This window comes from Cricetulus griseus, chromosome 8 (genome assembly GCF_003668045.3).
Source record: "Cricetulus griseus strain 17A/GY chromosome 8, alternate assembly CriGri-PICRH-1.0, whole genome shotgun sequence".
Classification (NCBI taxonomy): Eukaryota; Metazoa; Chordata; class Mammalia; order Rodentia; family Cricetidae; genus Cricetulus; species Cricetulus griseus.
In genome coordinates, this window is record NC_048601.1 from 46,712,374 (window position 1) to 46,736,011 (window position 23,638).

General features: G+C 37.2%; 1 protein-coding gene across 5 annotated transcripts; it reads left to right on the forward strand.

Annotated features, from left to right (window-relative positions):
* The first annotated feature begins 3,573 nt into the window (after positions 1-3,573).
* Uba3 (ubiquitin like modifier activating enzyme 3) lies at positions 3,574-22,413 on the forward strand. Of its 5 annotated transcripts, XM_027428938.2 has the most exons (18): positions 3,582-3,684; positions 3,870-3,911; positions 5,605-5,725; positions 7,339-7,419; positions 9,393-9,475; positions 11,642-11,722; positions 13,156-13,199; positions 13,666-13,730; positions 14,026-14,181; positions 16,035-16,137; positions 16,251-16,364; positions 19,088-19,141; positions 20,117-20,153; positions 20,239-20,320; positions 20,623-20,723; positions 20,826-20,889; positions 20,978-21,032; positions 21,558-22,413. In XM_027428938.2, exons 1-18 carry the CDS (start codon positions 3,665-3,667, stop codon positions 21,641-21,643), a joined length of 1,389 nt encoding a protein of 462 aa, XP_027284739.1. In that variant the 5' UTR covers positions 3,582-3,664; the 3' UTR covers positions 21,644-22,413. The 5 variants fall into 5 exon arrangements, with proteins under 5 accessions (XP_027284742.1, XP_027284740.1, XP_027284739.1 ...); XM_027428939.2 differs by lacking the exon at positions 3,870-3,911 and having other exon boundaries at positions 3,575-3,684; XM_027428940.2 differs by lacking the exon at positions 7,339-7,419.
* The last annotated feature ends 1,225 nt before the right edge of the window (positions 22,414-23,638 follow it).

A 23,638-nucleotide genomic window follows, 5' to 3' on the forward strand; every position in this document is an offset into this window, starting at 1 on the left:
TGGAGCGTAAGAATTCAAAGAGGCAGCAGTGTGGGCAACCTGAGTAAATGATCTTGGTCCAGTGGCAGGGAGGGAACACAGAGCACAACAGCTGTTAGGAAACTCTGAGCTTTGGGAACTACAAGGAAGAGCTTTCTCGTTCAGCTCCTCAGAACTGCATGAACAAAGGCTGTCAAAAATGTATTAGTAACATTATTACCACTCCATCACAGGCAACTGTAGTCAATAAACATTAGTCAGCTATATTTTTATTTATTTGCTTAAGCCTCCAAAACCCGTTGAGCACAGTGGTGCAAGCCTCTATCCTTAGCTCCTTGGAAGACTGAGGCAAGCTCAAGGCCTGTTTGGATTGGTTAGTGAGACTCTGTTTCAAAATAAAAAGAAAATGGGTATGGATGTAGCTCAGTGGTAGTTTTTTCTAGCAAGCAAAAATCCCTAGGTTTATCCCTCATTACTACAAATAAAAGAGAAATAGAATCCAAAAGGTCTAGTTTTTTTTTGTTTTTCTGTTTATAGCATAAAATTTCTCTCTGAAATATGGAGTATAATATTGAATATGCTTCTGTCTCTGGGTGGATTATGGGTAGGTTTTTGTTTGCACACACACACACACACACACACACACACACACACACCAAGATTTTAAATGACAATGACCACACATTGAATCAACTTTACTCCAGTCTCTGTTTAAAAGCTATTATTAGCAGCTCTTTGTCACTGTTTTTAGGTGGGGGGAGTAGGAGTAAGTAGATTAATTGTAGAAATGTTCTCTACAAATGCTGGAGAGACAGCTCAGTAGTTAAGAATGCTTGCTCTTCTTCCAGAGGACCAGAGGTCAGTTCCCAGCACCACATCAAGTGGCTTGCAGTTGCTTGCAATTCCAGCTCCAGGGGATCTGGCCCTTTCTTTCTGGTCTGTGGGCACACACACATGACGTCCATACACATAAAAAGGGGTCAAGATCAGGCTGGGGAAACGCATAGAAACAGCTGACCTGAACAAGGGGGAGCTCATGGACCCCAGACTGATAGCTTGGAAACCAGCATAGGACAGAACCAGGCCTCCTGAACGCAGGTGTCAGTTAGGAGACCTGGGTAGTCTATGGGGCCTCTGATAGTGGAGTAGTATTTATCCCTAGTATATGAATGGACTTTGGGATCTGCTACCCAAAGAGGGTTACTCTGTCGGCCTAGACACACAAGGGAGGGCCTAGACCCTGCCCCAAATGTCGTGACAGGCTTTGATGATTCCCTCATGAAAGGCCTCACCCTTTCTATGGAGCAGAAGAGGGATGGGATGGGGGTTGGTGGGGGGCATGGGAGGATGGGAGGGAGAGAGGGAACTGGGGAATTGGGATTGATACATAAAATAAGATTATTTCTAATTTAAATAAATAAAAAAGAAAGAATTAAAAGAAAAAAAGTCTCTTGGGGCTTTTCCACAGGGACTTAAGTTTTTGTGAGCATCACCCTGAGTATTCTTCTGTCTGGCCACAGACTGTAGCAGATGCCTAACAGTTTACAATGTGCTCCATTGTAAATGAATCCACTGAAGATTTTTCTCACATGCCACTATTACTGTCAGTATGAGCAAAGGGAGATGACAGTTTCTAATCAGCTGATCTAATGGATGTCTGGTGTCAGCAGTCAAAATTGTGAGGCATGATGTCACTCAAGACACAATGATGAAGACCTCTGTAGGCTCCTTTTTGGGTGTTTTGTCTGCAGGTACATCTGTACTGCTTGTGTGCTGGGTGCCCATAGAGGTATAGGCTATTGTGAGTTACTGTATGGGTACTGAATTGAACCGGAGTCCCCTGGAAGAGCAGCAAGGCTCTTAACTGCTATCTCTGCAGACTTCTTTTGTAGCCATTTCTGTCTTATTTCTATGGCTTGGTATCGCCCTCTGTGACATAGGTAATCAATCTCCGTTGATTTTTATTCTCTGAGGAGGACAAGGTATTTGTTGACTTGTATCAAAGGCCTAGCCCACAGAAAATCCATCTTGATCAGCAATGATTTCATCTTACTAAGGTCCATGTCTGGGACTGTCTGGGCAAGAAAAAGAGATGTCTGTGTTGGTATTGAGGCATGTGACCTAGGAAGAGGTGGGTGTCTCCTGGTGTGGCCCATGAATTCTATTCCTTGACTCCCTGCCTGGCTCTGACTGATTTTTTTTTTTTTTTTTTAGTTCAATGCATGCTATTAATGAACATAGCTGGGGGATCATAACAGACAAGTCTTCCTTAAGGATCAACGGAGAACAGGACAAAGAGTAGATTAAATGCCACAATCGAGTAACAGCCCCTACTTTAATGTGCACCCTGAAAGCTTTATCTACTGCACTTTGTTGGTTTTTGAACATCACATCCATAAAACCACCTATTGTAAAACTAAAAAAAACCTGGTATTTGTAACACTCAGGTGATTCTGACCAAGGACTGTATGTGAGAACCAATCAAGATTTCACTTAATTGGTAAATATTGTTACTCTCATTTTACAAACAAGGGTCTCATAGTTGGTAGCTGTGTAGTAAGGGTTTAAATTCAGTTCAGGCTCCATATTAAATTTCTGTCTCATTACACTAAAGGAGATGTTTGTATAGATGCATATTTGAAACATATGAACATTATTTTCCCTGTCTACCAGACTCATTTGCATATAGTATGTGACTGCAAAGAAGAGTCAAAAACTTTATTGGTATTTATTACCATCTTTAGGTAATGGATTACACAATAAGTCTATATTTCTCATATCTATCATCTATCAATCATTCATTTATCTATCCTATATATATATATATATATGGATATATTTACATATAACAGAATTTTCTGACTAAATGGTGTAATACTAAAATATTAATATGGATTTTAATTAATTAATTTAATATTAAATTAATATTAATTTTCTTCACAAAGAAAATAAGACTCTCCACCTTACTTCTATTTAATGTTTTAAATTGCCTTCCTATAAAGGCAAGGATTTTGCATCTTCCTGAAGTATGGAAAATGGAAATTGCTCTCACCATTTTTCCCGGAGGAAAGCACTGGAATATTGGGGTGGCTCTTTCAGTTTGTAAATAGAATATATCGATATTTTGTGTAATTATTTGTCAACATGTATATATACGTGTATAAATAAATAACATAGCTAAGTTCATGCGGTGTGGCAACATTTTAGATGGCATAACATTATTTAAGTAGAGACAATCAAGATTTTAATTACAGTGTGACATGCTTAAAAAGCCCAAGGAAGCCTTAGCAGCCAACTTACTGAAGGCTAAACCGTTCAGCTCTCTTCTCCCCCTACCCCGCCCAGACGACCCTGCCTCTCCTTTCTTCCCCTGAAGTCCCGCCCCCGTGCTGGCCCCGCCCCTCGCTCCTCTTCCTGATAGCCCTATCTCAATGCAATGGTCCCGCCCCTGCTCGCCTGCCCGGCTTTTTTCTTCCTTAAAACCTCCTGTCCCTAAATGCCATTTCCGCCCCTCCTCCGGAGGGGGAGGAAAGTCCGGCATCGGCTCCGCCCACTCATTTCCTTACCCGCAGCTCCTCCCTTTCGCTCTGGATCCGCCCTCCCCTCCTTTTATTTACTTGCAGTCCCGCCCCTCTCGGGCGGGCCCACCTGCCGCGAGGACCTCTGGGAAGAGGCGGGGAACAATATGGCGGATGGCGAGGAGCCGTAAGTATCGGGGTTTTGCCGGAGCGCCTGGTTAGGCTGGGTTGTGAGAGAGCGCGGTAGTGGACGGCCTCCGCTGCCACCTGGGGGGCCCCCCAACCCCCGCCCCGTCCCCTCGTCCCCCATACCCTTGCGGCGCCCTCGTGGAGCTTGATGCTGACCCTTCTTTTATTCTCTCTTTCTTTTAGGGAGAAGAAAAGAAGGAGAATAGAGGAGCTGCTGGCTGAGAAGTTAGTGCTGCCGGGAGGCCGGGGTCCTCTCCGGAGACCCCCGCCTCCCCTCAACCCCAGGCCTAGGGGACCAGCCGCAGCGGGCCCGGGGGACTGGGAGGAGGGCACCCGGAGCAGGCCGCGCGGCCTCACCCCTCACCCCTGACCCCGTCCCCATCCCGGGCCACTGGCCGGCCGCTTCCCGGCTGTGCTCCCGCAAAAGCCACCCGGTGTCCCCCTCTTCCTCCAACCCAAATTGTCAGAGCTGGGACCTTGTGGCAAGTGAATCCAATCTAAATCTAAGTGTGCACGAGGCTTGTTTTGGGTTCATGGTAAACACTGAGACAATACTACACATTATAAACTTTTTATGAACGCTGTGCATCAAGAATTGTGTTCAAACTTGTCAGTTTTTTTTGCAAAGCAATTGGGTTTTAAAGGATATGTCGACCCCAGCACTCGTTCTCTCATTTACCACACAACCTGTATCAGATACCTAGTGTTTTGATGCCACAGATTTATAGTTCTTTTCATATGGCCAATCCTACACGATTCCCCTCCCTCCATGGGAAAAAAAATACTACTGTAGTGGGTGTGGTGAATTCATAATTTCTGTGTCACTTCTCAGTAGTTCTTTGGTCTTTTCCATGCTCCCCCCATGGTTGAATTTCAAATGCAAGAGTTCACATTCCTTTCCCACCTTCTAATTTCCTACTTTTTTTTTTTCTTTTTTGGTTGTTGTTATTGCATGAAATGACAAAGTTTGAATGCTTGCTTTATGCCAAGAGCAGTCCTAAGTCCTCGGTGTAATACCTCTTTATCTCATGACCATCAGAAGTAGTTGCAATCTACTGTTGAGGTCTCTTGACAGTTGTGTAATCTTCCCAAGGTTAGGATGTGCTAACCCGGCTATGCATCAGAACCTCCTCTTTTCTTGCTATGCAATGCATGCTGGTCCTTGTCAAAACTTGATACCACTAATATATTTGAAGGTAGAAATTTCAGAGTTATAGGAAAGTTAGTTACCACAACCAAACATGAATCTGTGATTATAAGGTGCATATTTTTTTTAAAAGAGGAGTCCCATTTTATTTATTTGCATATTTTCAAAGATTTCTTGATGATAATGCCTATCTGTGGCATCATTTTAACCTAAACATTTTCTTTTGTGTGTGTAGTGACAACAAATACACCTCAGTATTAACAGAGCGCTTAAAAAAATACTGGGACCTCTCTAAGGAAAGGAATGTGTTAGAGTTGTTTTTAATCGAAAATGCTCAGTGGATCATACCTTTCCAACTTGGGAGGAGCCATAGATAGTATTGGATTTGAATCATAGTTCTGGAAGTCTCCCTCACCCTCTGCATCTGTTATTTCCCTATCCAAGTGTACTGAAGGAACAGATTATGGAAGTTCACAGTGACTGTAAATACCAAATGTAGGAAAGTCCTTTTGTCACTGAGACATTAGTGTTCCAACTTTGATCTTTGGGTGTTGAGGAAGGTAGGAAGACACTGACTTATTTCATCAAGTAGGTGAAAAGTGCCTTTCCATAACAGACAAGCCAAAATTGGAAAAGTGTAATCACAACTCAGTTTTCCTTTTATTTGAGCAGGTCTGGTGTGGTTACCTTTACATCTGGGGAGACCTAATAGTTGTAGGAGTGGCTTTTTCATACTGATCTTTGCAGCTGAATTTACTGTGTTCTATGCAGAATGGCTGTTGATGGTGGGTGTGGGGACACTGGAGACTGGGAAGGTCGCTGGAACCATGTAAAGAAGTTCCTCGAGCGATCTGGACCCTTCACACACCCTGATTTCGAACCAAGCACTGAAGTGAGAAACATTTATTTTTAAATAACTGCTCTAATAGTTTTACATTTCAAAAATAATAAAATGCTACCTTTTTAATTTGCTATTATAATCTGGATAACTAAAATACAGATAACTAAAATTGTTTTGTGAAATTAAGTTACCTTGTGAGTATTGGATTAAATCTTTACAGCTATTTTATGTAAATGACTAGTAATGTATTTTTTACATTTTTCATGTAAGTTTAAAATTTTCAAGAGTAGAATAACTTGATGACTTCATATTCTGGTATGCTTAAAATTCTAGTTTAAAAGGATTTCTAAGACACATTGTCCCTTTTGTAGCCCTACTGTGGTAAATTAATTCTTATAAGACTAAAGTATGCTTACTTAGGTATTTTAGTTGGAAATCTTTACTTAGCGTTGACTATAATTAATTAAATGTTAAAAATATGCTTTCAATATAACAGATACATATTTTGAACTGTATCTGGCTTAAAGCAAATATTGAGTTAGATAAAATTTGTTTCTACAAAGTAGAAAAAAAGTATGTCCTTTGTGTCCATGAAGAGATTTTGAAATAGAAAAGCTACTCATAAACTTGTTCTATAAACTCTTGAATTCAGCTCAATAGCTTGTGTGAATGAATCTCTTTCCTTCTCTAGTGGTGAGCAGAATGCTTACTTAGTATTAATTCTTTCTGTGGATAATGTGGTTACATAATGCGTCATATTTTCTTGTACTTTGAAAGTGCTTCTACACAAAAGCTTAAGATTGTCACTTCTGTTCAGCAACATTTCTAAGTTGTATTTCTACTGATCTGGAATTGCCTGAGTTTCTCAAGTTTTACACGTTTCATTCATTGTTCAAAGGAAGTTGTTGCTGCTCTCTTACCTAATTTTTGTTAGATCTTCAAGCACTGGTGTCCCTTTATCTTCTGGTTTGACATTTAAATTTTTTCTGTTTTTGGAAATCAGTGAAGAAACTGACATCTTCCCTACAATTTAGAAATTAAAGAAAAAAAGAATGGGATAAAGAAAATAGAGAATACTCTAGTAAAGTTGTTACATGATCTATGAAATGATAAACCAACCCTTGGAAAAAAAGATAAAAATAACTAGGAATAGTTTTTAATTTTTTTAAAGATTCATTTTTCTTTTATCTGTATGAGTAATTTTACCTTCATGTATGTATTGTATGTGTACTGTGTATGCCAAGTGCCTACAAAGGTCAGAAGAGGTCATCTGTTCCACTGGAACTTGAGTTATGGGTGGTTGTGAGCTACCACATAACATGCTGGAAACCAAACCTGGATCCTCTGCAGGAGCCACAAGTGCTCTTATCTGCTGAGTCATCCAGCCCTAGGGGTAGTTTTTCCTGATAGAAGTAGGCTTTTAACTTTATACATTAAAAGTAAATTTTAAGTGTTAAAATAGAAGCTTTGACAACATTAGAACTTCAAAATTTGTAATTACTTCTCTTTCATAATTTGAAATAATTGATGATGTGCCAGGTGTGTTTCTTATGGATAATTGCCCTTTTTATGCCTACATTAGCAACTGTTGTGTGGTTTGTTGCCTTATTCATGGTTCCTGTGGTGATCACCCAGATTTTAATATGCCTTTCCATTCTTTGCAGTCTCTCCAGTTCTTGTTAGATACATGTAAAGTTCTAGTGATTGGAGCTGGTGGCTTAGGATGCGAGCTCCTGAAAAATCTGGTAATATATCATATATAAAATACTGTTCTCTTAGAGATGAGTAAGACGTTTTGCTTTTCTGTCATATGAGGAATGTCTTTCATGATTATTAACTTTTCCCTTAAACATTTACTGGGTAAGTTTAGCAGGTCAAATTCTATATAATAATAAAAATACATAATATTACTTTGGAACTCTAGAAGTCTTAAAGTCATTTGTTTCTTCTCTGCTCTTTTGTTTTTGTTTTGTTGCTGCTTCCTTTTGCCTAGTGCTAATTTCATTTCATTGAATTAAATAACAGAATAGTTCATCTTTTTTAAAAAAGATTTTATTTATTTATTATGTATACAATATTCTGCTTCCATGTATATCTGCACACCAGATCTCATACTGGATGGTTGTGAGCCACCATGTGGTTGCTGGGAATTGAACTCAGGACCTGTGGAAGAGCAGTCAGTGCTCTTAACCTCTGAGCCATCTCTCCAGCCCCTCATCTTTTTATGTGTAATTTTAAATAATTTATTATTTCTTTTGCTTCTTCTAATAACCCAGTTAGGTGGGGTTTTGTACAAATTGGAGTACAGCAAAATTAAAAGTCTGTCTCATTCTTTTTCCTGCATTATAGTGAGGTTCCTAAAATCTAATTCAGGACATCAGTTCTTTAAAATGTAATGTTCTTTTTCACTGAAGTGTTGCATGACCTAAGATGGTTGTTTCTAATGACTATATGATAGTAAATGCCTAAGATTTGGGACAGCTAAGCATTTATTCTTTTTGTTTGTTTGGCTATTTTGTTTTTGGAGACAGGGTTTCTCTGTATTGTTTTGGAGCCTATCCTGGAACTCACTCTGTAGCTGACCTCGAACTCACAGAGCTATGCCTGCCTCTACCTCCCAAGTGCTGGGATTAAAGGCATGTGCCACCAATGCCTAGACTCAGCTGAGCCTTTATAAAACTATTTCTGTGTACTGTTTAGAAATTCATAGACGTGATATAGTTGTTTCCATAGAGTTTTTTTTTTAAGATTTATTTATTTACTTATTTATTATGTATGCAGTGTTCTTCCTGCAGTGTGAAAACCTAAAACTTGTAGAAGGGAAGAGTTTGTGGAGTTGGGCATTGTTTTTTGTTTATGCATTAGGCATGTACAAGTCCCTTAAAGCTTAATGTTTTTTGTTTTGAAACCATGATTTACTGTTTCAGTGTATACTGACTTTTAAATTGCTGTCATTAAAGATTAGACCTGAAGATTATTTGTCAAACAACTTTAGAGAGTGGTTCTGCTATTAATTTTCTATATTCTGATCTTTTAAGGTCATACACAGAATGCCTTTTACTTTATCATTTGTTACTTGTTTTAGATGTAAGCATAGAAGACATGGGTGATTTTTTTTTTTTCCCCACTGACTGTAAGCCCCCTAAAGGCTCATTCTAAAAAAAGCAAAGGAGAGACTCTGACATTAGTCATTGGTTAACCAAATGTTTATTGAGTTTCCTCTTGTAAATGCCAAGTATTATGTTAGGTGATAAAGACTCAAATGGAGCAACATAGACTCATGATCCTTTATGGGACTCAAATTTTTGTTGGGAAGAGAGAATCAGATGGTAGTAAATGATAAAGGAAGGGTGAGGATAGGCAGCCTGGTGGTAAGGTGAAGGGTTTTCAAAAGGTGCAGCTTGAGTAAGGGGTGAGCAGTATGCTAGAACATTGGGAAGGAAAGGTTCTAGGCAGAGGGGGAGCAGATGAAAAGCAATAGACAATGTGAGTTTTCTCTCGACTATAGATGATTTAAATCTGAGTGCTTGTACATTTTTGTTTTTGACAAGATTCTTGACTTTTTTAATGCTTTGTATAGACTTTTCAAGCCAAAGAATACAATTATGTAGAATTTATTACTATAACCGAATGGATTTAGGACATAGATTTTTGAAAATTTGTTAAGTTTTAAAAGAAAGGAAACTCTTGCCTAATTAAATTGCTTTTCTTTCCACAGGCATTGTCTGGTTTTAGACAGATTCATGTTATAGATATGGACACTATAGATGTTTCCAATCTAAATAGGCAGTTTTTATTTAGGTAAGTTTGGATATTTTAAAAATTCTGATAAACTTTGAATTTTTGTACATTGCAATTTAATAACTGCTGAGGGTTTAACATGGATTTTACAAAAACAGGAAGAGCTGCTTTTACATTTTATGTAGACACTGGAAACAACCCTGAGTATTCAGGTGATGATTGCTTTATAAGCACATGTGTGCATTTTGTGTGCCTTTTCTGTTCTGACAAGTTTTTAATATACTACTGTTTTGAAATAGACTGAGGTGATCATTTATTGATAATAAGCCACACCTTTTAACTTGTAACTAACATGATTACAATAATAATGATACTTACAGAGGTAACTAATTTGGGCATGGTGCCAGGAATGGTGACTTGCCATTTTATTTATGACTCTGTCTTAGTTGCAGCAGTTGACAGTCCCCGATCCTGAAAATTTCATAACAGTCTTCACTAAAATCACACTGGAGTTCTTTTGTGTGAGACTTGCAAAAGCACAAAAACACATTTAGAAGAATCTTGGCACTCCACTGTTTTCCTCTTCTGTATGTGAAGAGCTGTCTGCAGAGTGCTTGAATGTGGTACTCAAATCAAGATTGTTAATTTATAGTACTTTCCTATGCAAGTAAGGACCCAGAATAAATTTCTTGGCAACTGCAAATAGGAAAAGAACAATTCTTTATTGGAGAAGAGAAGAATTGATCTGATAAAATGTTTCCTTTGAAATTCTAATTTTAAATAAAATAAAATTTTGATGTGTTGTTTTTACTTTTTGAAAAATATTTCCACTGTCCATATGAAGGGTACAAAGAGTAAGGTTTCAATGTCTAGGAGGATATGTGTGTTATAGGAAGTTGTAGTGAAGCACTTACTCTTATATGTGAAAGATGACTCATTTCCATGAGAACCATGAGGAAATAGTAAAAAGGAAATACATGCTTGAAGAGACCCTTTGTGTCCTTTGGTATTTAACATGTGGATATTATCAAAGAGTGATGCTTCCAGACTTTAGTTTCTTGAAAATTTCTTTGAAATTTATTCTTCCTTTTAAAACATGGTTAAAGAAGCTGGGCCCAGTGGTGCATATCTGTAATCCCAGCACTCAGGAAGCTGAGACAGGAGGATCTGGGCCTGGGCTATGTAGTAATGTCTGTCTTAAACTAGAAATAACAAACTTCGCCATGCTTTAGGGACCTCTGATTCCCACTTAAGTAGTACACACAAGATGGAGGTGTTACCTAGAGGGTCTTCCTTTCATAGAGTGAATCTCTGTGTATATTTTACTAAGACCAGCATATATAAACACAGTGAAGCAGGCATAATGGCTCCCAGTTGTAATCCTAGCATTTGGAAGGCTGAAGCAGGAATTGCTTAAGAATTTGAGGTCATCATGCTGGGCTATATAATAACCTTGAGGCTAGGCCAAGCTATAGAGTGAGATCATGTCCCAGCAAACCAAACCATTTAGATTCTGGGGTTCCGGCAGTATACTTGGAAGGCTGTAGATCTAGGAAATTTTTATATTAGGAAGTGTCTTATTTGGAAGTGGCCACTAACTGTGCTGTGATTATGCTTTACCTGGTGGTGGTGGGGCATGGACACACCCTACTATTCAATAGTTTATATTTTCAGCTGAGAAATTCAGTTAGACTTGCCATTTGGACTGTCAGCAAGGGTTTAGTAACTATGCATTTAATTTATTACTAATATAAAAATACTTAGGGGTTGATGGAGAGTTGACTCATCAGTTAAGAGCACATATTGTTTCTGCGGAGGACTTAGGTTCAGTTCTTAGCACCAATATCAGATGGTTCACACCTGCCTCTATTTCCAGCTCCAGGGAGTCTGAGGACTAGCCTCCATAGAAATCTGCTGTCATGTGTACATACACAGACACATACATTTTAAAAATAATAAAAATAGGTAGTTAAAATATTTTTTCTGTGTGTTATAAATAAACTGTTCATTTTTATGTTTGGAAGCTAACTGTGTAAACCATCTAAATTCATATGATAGAGGATAATTTAGTTTTTTTTTTTTTAAAGACGGGGTTTCTTTTGTAGCCTTGGCTGTCCTGGAACTCAAAAGAGATCTGCCTGCCTCTGCCTCCTGAATGTTGGGATTCAAGGCCTGTGCCACCAATGCCCAGCTAAGGCTGACAATTTAATACAATGTTTTCTGTAGGCCTAAAGATGTTGGAAGACCCAAGGCTGAAGTTGCTGCAGAATTCCTAAATGACAGAGTTCCTAACTGCAATGTGATCCCGTATCCTTTCAACAGAAAGAGTACTTCTCTAGACTTTTATACTCAGAGTTGCAGGCATTAGCAACAACAAAAAATGAACTCATTTCTAAACCTCACCCATTCAGAACTCTGTTCCCTTTGAATGCTGGGCAAGCGGGGACCTGAGGCACACTGGGAACTAGGTTGAAAAAGAAGCAGTGGAGGAGTGGCAACAAGGAACCGGAGGCAGCCCAAGATGCTGTTTCCCGGATGGATGTCTATAAAACAAGTTTCCCAGGTCTCAACAGTGCCTCTAGAAGGAACGTGGATATCCTCCCCCTTTTAATTTTGTTTCCTGACAAAGAGGCCTATATTTCCATTTTTAAACATACCTCAAAATAATATACATTCAGCAGAAATTATAAAAGTAGTACAATGAAGCTGAGCCTCTTGATGTTGCTGTTGAAAACACAGTATGTTATTTAGAGTAGTATCAATTGTATTTAAAAAATTAAACATTTATTTTGTACAGGCTTATGATTTTTTGTTTTGTTTTGTTTATTGAGACGGTCTTTCTGTGAAGCCCTGGCTGTCCTGGGTAGATCAGACTGGCCTCTGTCTCACAGTGCTGAGATTAAAGGAGTGCAGTTTTTCTCCTTTTCAAATGGTAGGTGCTATGATTGACTCATTCTCACAGCTAATGGAAAGGGGATTCTTGAGTAGCCTGCAAGTATAGAATGACAATGAATAGTTGCTGATTGGGTAAGAAGAGACCTACAGCTGAATTTTATGAGTGGCTGGAAATATGCATACTTTACTTCAAGACCCCCAAGTCTCCTCAAACCTAACAAACCCAACTGTACTAGTAACAAAAAGCTGTTGAAATTCTCTGTATTGTTTTTATATAAGGCTTCCAGTAGTTTGGCATTTTTGGTAGTCTATTTTTTATTGAAAAGAATTTTTTTTACACAATATATTTTGATCATGTTTTTTTCCCCTCAACTACCAGATTTTTCCCATCTCCCTATCCATCCAACTTGCTGTTCTTTTTTTCTCTTATAAAAAAAAAAAAAGAAGTCCCAAAGCCTAGGAAACACCCAAACACCTACCCCCCACTAAAATGTAAGTAAGACAAGCAAAAGACCAATAATGCAAAAAAATGCTAAAATAAAGCAAAATGAAACAAGAAGTTCACAAACATACCATAACTCTTTGATTTTTTTTTTTTACACATGGGGGCGGGGCGGGGCGGGGGGACCTACTTCCACTTGTGCACTGTGGCATATACATACATGGATACGTAAAATAATTTAAAATATTTTTGTCAGAAAGTAGGATTTTGTTCCTTTTAACCGATTTCTTGAATTCCACATTGATTACCTGTTTGGAATAAACACAGTTTGTTCCTTATGGCATTGTAAAATCACTTCAGAAACTTGAAACTTGCCATCTTAAGTTCCTTTACTTGGATTCAGACATTTCAACAAGATTCAAGATTTTAATGACACTTTCTACCGGCGTAAGTATTCACTTGAAATTGAATTCCATGTTTGGTTTCTCTGTATTGACTTTTGAGTAAGCTTCTTGACGAACTCAATATACACCACCGTCCCGACTCAGGCTATTCACTTGAATAAAAATTACTGGAAGATTAGGAGGGTGGGGAGATTATAATATCTTACAAGTGAATTACTCTGCATAACTGCCTTTATTTAAATTGGTAAACTGTTCAAAGCAGTTTTGGAGACACAGCAAAGCTGCTTGGAAGGTAGAGAGCTCTCAGTATTTTCCATCTACAGTGATTGGATATAGCCTGTGAGCTGGTGCTAGACCACTGTTAGAGTAGTTTATTTGTGAGCACTAGACTTAGTGGATGTAGTGGGGCCAGCACTAAGTCTGGGGCAACAGGATAGGAAATTTGAGACCAACCTAGGACTACATAGTGAGACTATCAAAAATTAAATGTGGATTTTTTTTTCACATAGAATTTCATATTATTGTATGTGGCCTGGACTCTATCATAGCCAGAAGATGGATCAATGGAATGCTGGTAAACACTTCAGGGCTGTGATTCTCTAAAGATCTTTGCTGTTGCTTTTGACAATCAGAATTGTCATAGTTTTGTAAAATAAGAATTTAATTTTACATTAAGTAGATATGCATCACTGTTATTGCATGTCATTGGTTTTCAGTAAGAACATTTATTGTTAGGAATATAATTCCTTCATTCTGATGTGTTGCTACTGAGTCCCAAACTGATTTCTAGAATTTGTTGGAAGCATGGTGCTGCTTTCTTTTTTTTAACTTTCCTATACCCTTTTTAAAATACTTAAACATTTTCCTAGATATCTCTTCTAAATTATGAAGACGGTGTATTGGATCCAAGCTCCATTGTTCCTTTGATAGATGGGGGGACAGAAGGCTTTAAAGGAAATGCCCGGGTGATTTTGCCTGGAATGACTGCTTGTGTTGAGTGCACCCTGGAACTTTATCCACCTCAGGTAATCAGAAAAGCACCTGCATTTCTTTCTTAGTATCTTGGGTTGTAATTAGTGCTGATTATTATATTTAGTCAGTGTTTGGTGTTTGTATTGGGGATAAACATATATTTAAAGATATGCTAAGATCTGGGGATATAGGTTAGTATTTATCATAATGAGGGCACAGGCTCAAACTTGTGCATTTCAGCATCAAAACAAAAGCAACATTTAAAACAAAATTTGCTAAGAATGTGACAGTCTGATAGTCTACTGTGAGAGAAGACTGTGTGTGTGTATATATATATATATATATATATATATATATATATAATATATATGTGTGTGTGTGTGTGTGTGTGTGTGTGTGTGTGTGTGTGTATGTATATATATATACATACACACATATATTCATTCTTGTGTTTTTATGGTTTTATTTTAATTATTATGTGTATATGTGTGAGTATGTAGGTATGCAATGTCCCTGGAGGCCAGAGGTGATGGATCCCTCTGCAAGTGGAGTTACAGGTTGGTATGCCCTGCCTAATGTGGGTGCTGGGAACTGAACTGAGGTCTTTTGAAAGAGGAGCATACACTCTTAACTGTCTTTCCAGCCCCTTAATTTTTTATTTAAGAGAAATTTCAAAGTTATATGTTGGGATAAGATATATTCTGGCTGTTTTCCCTGTATACCTGCCCTTAATCTGTAGTTTTATTATCCATGATTCTAGCTGCCTACAGGCTGGGAATATTAAGTAGAAAATCCCAGAAATAAATGATTTGTAAGATTAAAGTCCCCCCTCCCCTTTTTTAAGTTGCATCCATTTCTGGATAATGTGAGATTTTGAGTCATCTGGTTCTGTTACAGTATACTTGATTTAATTATGTTTACTAATGTGAATGCACCAATGCATATGTGTACACATGGGTGTAGGTGCTCTAAGAAGCTGGAAACATTGGATCTTTTGGAACTGGAGATTCAGGAGGTTGTGAGTCACCTGATGTGGGTGCTAGGGCCCTAACTTGGCTCCTCTGCAAGAGTGGTTAACATTCTTTCTCTAGTCCCTGAATTATTCTTTATTAGTATTTTTAAAAATTTCTTATTGTGCCTAATTTATATGTTAAACTTTATCTTAAAGTGTGTGTATTTAGGGTTGAGACATTTGTGGGGTCTTAGGACATACCTTTCATGAACAAGGAAGGTCTACTGTAATTATTTCAGAGAACAAAAATACTAGAAAAAGGGCTGGTGAGATGCTTAGGCAGATACAGGCACTGAGTTCACTCCTAGGACCCCATGGCAGAAGGAGAGAGCTGAAAGTTTCCTTCTGACTTTCACATGTACATTGTAGCATGTGTTCCCACACATATCCATGCAAAATAAATGTCATGAAAATTGAAAAGTAGGATTAAGAAAGCTTTTCAAAGATGGGTTTCTTTAATTACATATTCATTATAAAGAATAGTTGCAATTTTGATTTATAAAGGTTAGTTGTCCTATGAGTATTAATTTATAATTGATTTAATTCTGGTTGTGCTTTTGTGTTGTTATGTATTATACCTTTACATTAAACACAAGTAAAACTAAATCATTCACACTTCAGAATTTATCTAATATATTTCTTCTCATTGCAAACAGAATTTGATTGAGTGAGTATGCTCTAAAAATGTAGGATGAATGTGTCTTTCTTTACAGGCAGAGTCTCAACCTAAAGAGACTCATGTCTCCTATTAGTATAGTGGTTTTAATGCTTCATAGTGTCCTGCTTATGTAAGTCAAGAGCTGAAATGAATTGTTATGAACTAAACCAGACCTGGAAGTTGCATTTAAAATTACTGATTTAAATTTTACTAAGAAAGACAAACTGTGGTTTTAGGTCAATTTCCCCATGTGCACCATTGCATCTATGCCCAGGCTCCCAGAACACTGTATCGAGTATGTAAGGATGTTGCAATGGCCCAAAGAGCAGCCCTTTGGAGGTAATTTAACAATCTAGACCTAGAAAGTATTTTATATATTATTCATTTTAAAATTTCATTTAAAAATTACTTTATGGTTTTATATATATATATGTCTGTTTCCCCACCAACAGATGGGGTTCCATTAGATGGGGATGACCCTGAACATATTCAGTGGATTTTCCAAAAGTCTGTGGAGAGAGCATCACAATATAATATTAGAGGTGTTACCTATAGACTCACTCAAGGTGAGTTAGTGAAACTGTCAATGATTGTGGGATTCCTGGGGATGCTCTATGAGGAGGATGCTTGACTAGAGAGTGATTAGAGATCGACATCCATTTGAAGTTCAGTTGGGGAACTATGGGAGCAATGGTCTCCCAGTTACCCAAGGTAGGAGGGAACTAAGTTCAGCAGAATGCATAGTGGGGATTGAATGGTATCACTGACTCATATTTACATACAATTGAAAGAGGCCTTATCTTCAAAGTCTGTTTACTTCATCTTTCACTGAAGAGGAATTCATTCCCTCCTGGGAGCAGTCAAAACACTGTTATTCCATATGTTGAGCAGAAATCTGTGTGTGAGTTTTGTCTAGTATGTTACATAATCTAGTTGCTTTTTATTTTAATTTTAAATTTTTATGTTGAGTGTTTTGCCTGCTTGTATGTATATGCATTTCATGCATGTCCAGTGCCTGCAAAGGACAGAAGAGGGCATTGGATCATCTGGAATTGGAGTTATAGAAAAATGTGAGCTGCATGTTTGTTTTGGCAACTGAACTGGGGTCTTCTGGGAGAGTAGTAAGTGCCCTTAACTGTGAGCCATCTCTCCAGTTCTTAACTGCCCTTTTAATAGTTTCTAACTACTGAGCATAGTAATCACATTTTCTCCACATTTGTAATTTTTACCGCTCTCAAATCTTCCTAATTCCTCAGAGTTACAGGCTTCAAGTCTCTGTGTTCTTCCTGACCAGCATCCAGTTATCCTTGGATCTCCTAGGCCCAAGTGCAGCATTCTAGGGTTAGTCTTACCTCTGAAGACGGGTGCAGTCTGAAAGGAGAGATGACATATTACTGTCATGTTGTTTTCATTGATGCGCTATTTCCATTCCTTAATGTTGCTATTCATTAAAATCTACATTTCTCTTCACCAATGCAGTTGCTAAGCCTTCTCATCCCCTTCCCCCTCACTGAATTGTTATTCTAGAGTTTTTGTTAAATTTTTGTATTAGTCCTGGAGATCAAGCCAGGACTTTAGCAGCCTTTTAGATTCGTCTCAGTCTGTTATCAGGTCTTCTTGAGTCTCTCAGACTTCTTCACTGTCTTTACAAAGAAACCATGAAAGATCTTTCCATATGCTCTACAGAAGCCTGGTGTTCTGTCTTTCCATTTTCTGAGTGCTGGGTCAGTCACAGTCACCAAGTGTGTCTCCTCTAGCATAGGCTCACAATTAGCAGTTCTGCTCACCTTGGTGACCAGTCTTCTAGTCCTGTTACAGTTCATCCCTTCTGGAGTTTTGCCAAATTCTCCAGAAAGCGCTTTGTGTTCTTTTTGGAACTTTGTCCTTTCTCTTCTGTGATTATTTTATTTGTTCATGTTCTTGTATTGTCACTTGAAAAATCAGTTCATGCCTGCTGTCTATTTTCTCAACTTTCTGTATACCAGCCTGCTTTGTCCTCCTTTCGCTGCTTCCTCACCCTCCAGAATCATGTGGTTTCTTCTAGAGCAAGCAATTCAAGTACAGTTAGAAGACACTCTTTCTTTTATTCTATGGAAAACAGTTTGTTCATTGCTTACATGAATATGGAAGTGCAAGTCATAGTCAAAATAGAGAGCTCTGTGTCATTTTGTGTGGTCACTCTGTGCTGTAAAAGATACTTTTTAAAAAGTGTTGTTTTAGCCAGGAGTTGTTGTCCCCAGCATTTGGGGGCAGAAACAGGTGGGTCACTGTGAGTTCTAGGCCAGCCTGGTCTACAGAGTGAGTTCCAGGACAGCCAAGACTATTCCACAGAGAAACCCTGTCTCAAAAAAGCAAAAAAAAAAAAAAAAAAAAAAAAAAAAGTAATTTTTTTTTAAATTGTGATATGACTTATGTCAAGAACAATTTTTTTTTACACTTCTTCAGGCATTTCAGAATGTAGTACAGTTTATCAATGCATAAGACTAATGGGGGATGGGCAGATGTGGGCTCAACCCATTCACTCCTACATTTACTAGGGGTAATGTTGTAGATATGATATTTAATTTCTCAGTCTTGGCTTTCCTTCTTTTTAGAAGGACTAGCATCACCATGTCAGCAACATTAAATATTTACTATTCACACTATGGCACTGTACCTGGAGTATGAGGAAACACTGTTGTTATTGCCTTACTGCTTTGTCACTATGTAAAACTACGAAGACTTTATTTCAATATTATTGCTTAAGATTTTAAGCATACTACAGAATGGGAATGTAAAAGAAGCTAGTTCATGTTTAAGCTTTTCAGGGATTTTATTTGTTTTGTTTTTCAGATAGCATTTTTCTGAGTAGCCCAGACTGGCCTCAAACTCATGGTTCTTCTGCCCCATCTTCCCAAGTACTGGCAATAGGCACATGTCACTGAGCCTGGCCATACCCAATTTCACTTCTTGACTTGAAAGCCTGAAAAGCCAAGTTTCAGAAAATGGCATTTAACTTAAAAGGAGCCCGAGAGATGGCTTACCTGTCAAAAGTGCTTATTATCCATAACCATTTCTAACTCCAGCTCCAGGGGATCAGGCAAAGTCTTTTGGACTCTGAGGATACTTACACTCTCATGTTCATATACTTGCATATGCATGTGTACGTATACACACACACACACACACACACACACACACACACACACACACTCACACTTGTGCATGCACAAATGCTTCTATACATAGTTGAAAATCTTGAAAGAAAAAAAAGAAAAATCACCATATTTTATTTTATGAATTTTTTCAGGGGTAGTAAAACGAATCATTCCTGCAGTTGCTTCTACAAATGCAGTCATCGCAGGTAAGGCAAAAAAGACTTTCTCAGCTTGACTTTGTGCTATTATTTTTGACTTAATATCTAAATTGACATTTCTGTAGTTACTTGTATTCTGGGAATTTGATATCTTCTTGGGTGAGTCACCCAAACCAAATATGCTACTGTATCCTCTGTCTATCTTGTATCATGTCTTTTTTAAAAAATTTTTATTCTTTTTTTTTTAAGATTTATTTTTGGTTCAATTTTAATTGAAATACAGTTACATCACTTCCCCCATCTCCTCTCGCCAACCCCTCTCAGTTTGTTTGTTTCTTTTCCTTGCAGTCCTGGCCCCTAGCTTGCATGCTAGGCAAGCATCTGCCTGCTCGCCCTTTCACTTTTATTTGAAAATTTCAGTTTATTCAGAGAAGATCTCACTCTCTCTCTCACTCTCTCTCTTTTTTTTTTTTTTAAGATTTTTTATTTATTAGGTATACAACATTCTGCTTCCATGTATATCTGCACACCAGAAGAGGGCATCAGATCTTGTAACAGATGGTTGTGAGCCACCATGTGGTTGCTGGGAATTAAACTCAGGACCTCTGGAAGAGCAGTCAGTGCTCTTAACCTCTGAGCCATCTCTCCAGCCCTAAAATTTTTATTCTTTACATATATTACATGCCGACCAGTTTCCCTTACCTCCACTCCTCCCAGCCCTTGCCACCTCCCCATATCATTATGTCTTACAAGGCGTTATATCTCTTAGACAAAGTGCTCACAGTAAAGGGATGGCTTAATGTGTCTTTTAGGTTTAGCTTTTCATTGATCTAATGAAGACAAAGGGAAAGGTGTATTGCTTGGATTATGTAAAATTATAAAACTTGTTCCTTTTTATTTTTTTTAAATTATGTATTTTAAAGTCTATTTTCTCTATAGAAATTACATATTTATCTGACTGATCACTGACTTTCAAAGTATTTAAATTTTACTGAGTTTAAAAATGCCTTTTTTTCTTTTTAGCTGTGTGTGCCACTGAGGTTTTTAAGATAGCCACAAGGTAATGAGTTTTATTTTTAACTTGAACATAACTCCATGATATAACCTTGTTCAGTTAGATAAACGTGAACATTTTTTCATTACAGTGCATACATTCCCCTTAATAATTACTTGGTATTCAACGATGTAGATGGACTGTACACATACACATTTGAAGCAGAGAGAAAGGTTAGTAGTGCTAAGCTAATGGAAATGTTTTTCACTATTCAGCCTTTGCTCTTATATATTAATTATTAATTAGGAATTTGAAGGTATATTCATGATCTGAGTTACTAAAGCTAATCATGTTATTTTTTGTTGGCTAGCTTAAATAAACAGTGTAAGGCAAAATAATTTAGAGGGAATGCTCTATTACAACAATAGTCTTTAAACAGAAAATACTTCCATTGGAAATATTCATGATTGTAAAACAATTTGATCTCTATACCTGACAGACATTAGTGTCTTAAATTATTGTTTTATGTTTGTAGGAAAATTGTCCTGCGTGTAGCCAGCTTCCTCAAAACATTCAGTTTTCCCCATCAGCTAAACTACAAGAGGTTTTAGACTATCTGACCAATAGTGCTTCCCTGTAAGTGTTCAGAGTTTTTGTTACTGCAAAATTCATATTTTAAACTTTAAAATGAGCAAGAACTATTTCTTTAAATAAAATGATGATTGCTACTTTATTTAGGCAAATGAAGTCTCCAGCTATCACAGCCACATTAGAGGGGAAGAACAGGACACTGTACTTACAGGTCAGTAGTATTAATCTGTACATTTTTTAAAAAAATTATATTATCTTTTCTTTAATATGCTATACATTAAAATAATAATGTTTTCCAGTCAGTGACATCTATTGAAGAACGAACAAGGCCCAATCTTTCCAAGACATTAAAAGGTATTTTAAGTAAATGTGTATATTAATAGTTTCCTTTTTTAGTAATAGTAAATGTCTGTGCTGTGTGTGTGTGTGTGTGTGTGTGTGTGTGTGTGTGTATTTCTGTCTGTCTGTTTGCTTCTGTCTTTTCTCATTACCAGGGATCATAAACAGGTAACACTTGACTTGCTAGGAAGGTGCCTTACCACTGCTGTATCCTCAGCCCTTGGTGTTTGGAGATAGGATGACATACAGTTGCTTTAGCTGATGTTGAACTTGCTTGTAGCCCAGGCTGGCTTTGAAATTAGATTTGCTCTTAATTAAATATGACCAAGTCATAGTTACTCATATACAAAAATAATAGAATTGATGGCTCTTTTGATAGAAAAATAAATGTAAAACTCTAAGAAATCAAGTTTTATCTTTTTAAAAAAGGAATTGGATTTTGAGGCATATTTGAGCTATAATTTGTGTGTATGTATATATTATTCTTTTTGTTTAGCTATTTATTTTTATTTGGGCTAATGACACTCTTTCCTGTTTTAGAATTGGGACTCGTTGATGGACAAGAACTGGCTGTTGCTGATGTCACTACACCACAGACTGTACTATTCAAACTTCATTTTACTTAAGGAAAATAAATCTATATATAATAGAAAATTCATAGAAATAATATACTTTATGAATGCTAAGGAATTTAATTAAAGAGCGGGGGGAAAATGAGGCAGAGGAGACACCCAGAAAAGGAAATTTAATTGACGTCATTTTTAGCATTAGTGTCACTAGAATTTGACTTTTATATATGTAAATATATAATGAATGACTCTTTTTTAACTTTATAAGTTTCTCTTGAAAATTGAACTTTGGGGTTGGGCTAGTAAGCATTTTCGCTAGTAATAAAAACAATGCCTGGAGAGAAAGATTATGAACAAATGTATTGCTTCTTTAGAGCAGGACAAACACTGTCTTTTGCGTGAGTTTGTTATTATGGTCAAAGAACGTATTCCTCAGCTCATATTTGAGCATTCACGTGTATAGGAATGTATCCTTGAGCAGAAATGAGGAACTATGTTTTAACAACATTAAATATTACAACCTGACAGCTAGAGTATATCAGACATAGGCTGTTTCTTCATTACTACTCATATAATTGTGGCTATCCAAATGTGTATTAATTATTGTAGAGTTTAACTTGTCCATAATAATTTGTAAACAGTATTACAGATTAGTACCTGTGCATGGAAATATGAAGTATTTTCATGTGTTTATTTGCAATGTTATAGAGGCCATTGTGCACAAACTTAAACCAAGACAATGGGTGTTCAAAGAAAATTAATGTTTAAACAGTTATCACTGATGCTTTTGCACTATTTATTAATAAAGTCATACATTGTCTACTTTTTATTGAAAAATTTAAAGTATATTAATAATAGTAAATAGTTCCATAGTGATGTAGGAATAATTTTTAAATATTTAAGTTATTACCAGATTTTTATTGCACCTGAGTTAAAATTTTACTATAGTGATTTCTATAATAAAGACCTTCTACTAGGTTAACTGGCTAGAACATGATAAATGAAATAGGATGAATAACTTCATAGTAAATGCCCGTTTTCTTCAAAAGTACTAAAATCAAAGTGGAGCATAAATACTTAAAAAATACTTAATTTTATTTATTTATTATATATACAACACTCTGCTTCCATGTATATATCTGCACACCAGAAGAGGGCAACAGATCTCATAACGAGATCTCATATGAGCCAGCATGTGGTTGCTGGGAATTGAACTCAGGACCTCTGGAAGAGCAGTTGGTGCTCTTAACCTCCAGCCCAGCTGTTGTAATATTTTAAAGTGGGAGCAAATACTACCTGTTTTTCCATTCTTTGTTTTTTTAATTTGCAGTGTTTGTTTGTTTTTTAAAATATTTTGTTGCACTTTTTTATTCATAAGATTTGTGGTATGAAGTCTGTCTTCTTTCTGGTGTGGGTAGCATACAGAGATAGAACCTCCTACATATTTGTTAAATGCTGTCATTAAGCCATACCTGTTTATTGTTTTTTCTAGTTCCATGTTGACAAACTTTGTATTTTTTTTTTTATAAAACCACATGGGGGACTGGAGAGATGGCTCAGCAGTTGAGAATACTGGCTACTCTTCCAGAGGACCTGGGGTTCAACAGCCAGCACCCACATGGTAGCTCACAACTTTCTATAACTCCAGTTCTAGGGGATCCTACACCCTCATACAGACAAATGTGCACATCAAACAAACAAACAAATAAATAATTTTTTTTTAAAAAGCATTATATGCTTTAAAAAAAAAAAAGTAGGATCACTAGGTAGATCACTACGCTTTTAATCCCAGCACTTGGGAGGCAGAGGCAGGCCTGGTCTACAAGCAAGTTCTAGGACAGCCAGAACTATTACATGGAAAAACCCTGTCTCGAAAAACCACATACATAAATAGTTAATTAAGCCACATAGGACATTTATATGCTTTACCCAAAATGTTATAGAGGCAACAGTTTTTCTTTGTGGTTGTTTTAGGGATCAGCCTTAGGGCCTTGTACATTGCTAAACCAATATTCCATCACTAAGCAGTATCCCCTACTAAGTTTTTGTTTT